General features: G+C 39.3%; 1 protein-coding gene across 1 annotated transcript; it reads right to left on the reverse strand.

The window, feature by feature from the left end:
* Positions 1-1,437: 1,437 nt before the first annotated feature.
* On the reverse strand, positions 1,438-1,974 carry LOC123772606 (keratin, type II cytoskeletal I-like). Its single transcript, XM_045765840.2, has one exon. The coding sequence runs from the start codon at positions 1,972-1,974 to the stop codon at positions 1,438-1,440; it is 537 nt and encodes a 178-aa protein (XP_045621796.2).
* Between the last annotated feature and the right edge of the window lie 652 nt (positions 1,975-2,626).

The raw sequence follows: 2,626 nt of genomic DNA on the forward strand, positions 1-2,626 counted from the left end.
TGACTATGGTTATTGACTATGGTTGTTGACTATGGTTGTTGACTATGGTTATTGACTATGGTTATTGACTATGGTTGTTGACTATGGTTATTGACTATGGTTATTGACTATGGTTGTTGACTATGGTTATTGACTATGGTTATTGACTATGGTTATTGACTATGGTTGTTGACTATGGTTATTGACTATGGTTGTTGACTATGGTTGTTGACTATGGTTGTTGACTATGGTTATTGACTATGGTTGTTGACTATGGTTGTTGACTATGGTTATTGACTATGGTTATTGACTATGGTTGTTGACTATGGTTATTGACTATGGTTGTTGACTATAGTTGTTGACTATGGTTGTTGACTATGGTTATTGACTATGGTTATTGACTATGGTTGTTGACTATAGTTGTTGACTATGGTTATTGACTATGGTTATTGACTATGGTTATTGTCTATGGTTATTGACTGTGGTTATTGACTATGGTTACTGACTGTGGTTATTGACTATGATTATTGACTGTGGTTATTGACTATGGTTATTGACTATGGTTATTGACTATGGTTATTGACTATGGTTATTGACTAAGGTTATTGACTAAGGTTATTGACTATGGTTATTGACTAAGGTTATTGACTAAGGTTATTGACTAAGGTTATTGACTATGGTTATTGACTATAGTTATTGACTATAGTTATTGACTATAGTTATTGACTAAGGTTATTGACTATGGTTATTGACTATGGTCATTGACTATGGTTATTGACTATGGTTGTTGACTATGGTTATTGACTATGGTTGTTGACTATGGTTATTGACTGTGGTTATTGACTATGGTTATTGACTATGGTTATTGACTATGGTTATTGACTGTGGTTATTGACTATGGTTATTGACTGTGGTTATTGACTATGATTATTGACTGTGGTTATTGACTATGGTTATTGACTATGGTTATTGACTATGGTTATTGACTATGGTTATTGACTATGGTTATTGACTATAGTTATTGACTAAGGTTATTGACTAAGGTTATTGACTAAGGTTATTGACTATGGTTATTGACTATAGTTATTGACTAAGGTTATTGACTAAGGTTATTGACTATGGTTATTGACTGTGGTTATTGACTATGGTTATTGACTATGGTTATTGACTATGGTTATTGACTGTGGTTATTGACTATGGTTATTGACTAAGGTTATTGACTATGGTTATTGACTATGGTTATTGACTAAGGTTATTGACTATGGTTATTGACTATGGTTATTGACTATGGTTATTGACTAAGGTTATTGACTATGGTTATTGACTAAGGTTATTGACTATGGTTATTGACTAAGGTTATTGACTATGGTTATTGACTGTGGTTATTGACTATAGAATCCTATAGTTACGTAGAGTCTTATTATGTAATTCAGTTCTATGGTTAGTTTAATATTTTTCTTATCTCATTCCTATAATCATTTCTACAATCATTCCTTCACTCATTCCTACAATCATTCCTTCACTCATTCCTACAATCATTCCTTCACTCATTCCTACAATCATTCCTCCACTCATTCCTTCAATCATTCCTTCACTCATTCCTATAATCATTCCTACAATCATTCCTCCACTCATTCCTTCAATCATTCCTTCACTCATTCCTATAATCATTCCTACAATCATTCCTCCACTCATTCCTACAATCATTCCTTCACTCATTCCCCCGCTCATTCCTACAATCATTCCTCCACTGATTCCAACAATCATTCCTTCACTCATTCCCACAATCATTCCTCCACTCATTCCTACAATCATTCCTCCACTGATTCCAACAATCATTCCTTCACTCATTCCCACAATCATTCCTCCACTCATTCCTTCAATCATTCCTCCACTCATTCCTACAATCATTCCTCCACTCATTCCTACAATCATTCCTCCACTCATTCCTACAATCATTCCTCCACTCATTCCTACAATCATTCCTCCACTCATTCCTACAATCAGTCTTCCACTCATTCCTACAATCATTCCCTCACTCATTCACACAATCATTCCTCCAGTCATTCCTACAATCATTCCTTCACTCATTCCCACAATCATTCCTCCACTCATTCCTACAATTATTCCTCCATTCATTCCTACAATCATTCCTTCACTCATTCCTTCACTCATTGCTCGCCTCATGCCCTCACCTGTGCCAGAGAGGGCGCTGGACAGTTGCAAGCATGTTGCTTGGCTGAAGGCTGAGTGTTGCAGCACCATCCTCTCCTCCTGTCCCCCTGCAGGCGACCTGTTGCTCGCCCCGTCCTTGGCTCCTGAGGTCCCCGTCACAGCCGTGGACAGGCCACACAGACGGAGGCGAGAAGACAGTGAGGCTCCGTTGTGAAGGACAGGTATTGCCCCGGGGATTCGAACAGCGGTTGGATGATAGAAACCCGAGTTGACAGGTATTCGTACAGGGACTGGTCCACGGACGGCCTGTGAATCACGTACAGGAAGCGACGCACGGACAGGGACGTCATTAATGAACGGCAATGGTCCACGGACGGACTCACGTACAGGTGAACGGTACGGGTGGAAGGCACGTACGGGTGCACGGTACGGGTGGAAGGCACGTACGGGTGCACGGTACGGGTGGAAGGCA

The sequence above is a fragment of the Procambarus clarkii genome, chromosome 14 (genome assembly GCF_040958095.1).
Source record: "Procambarus clarkii isolate CNS0578487 chromosome 14, FALCON_Pclarkii_2.0, whole genome shotgun sequence".
Lineage (NCBI taxonomy): Eukaryota > Metazoa > Arthropoda > Malacostraca > Decapoda > Cambaridae > Procambarus > Procambarus clarkii.

Bases quoted from the DNA above. Each gene is read 5' to 3' on its own strand.
- LOC123772606 (XM_045765840.2), bottom strand. From the start codon at position 1,974: ATGAGTGGAGGAATGATTGTAGGAATGAGTGGAGGAATGATTGTAGGA.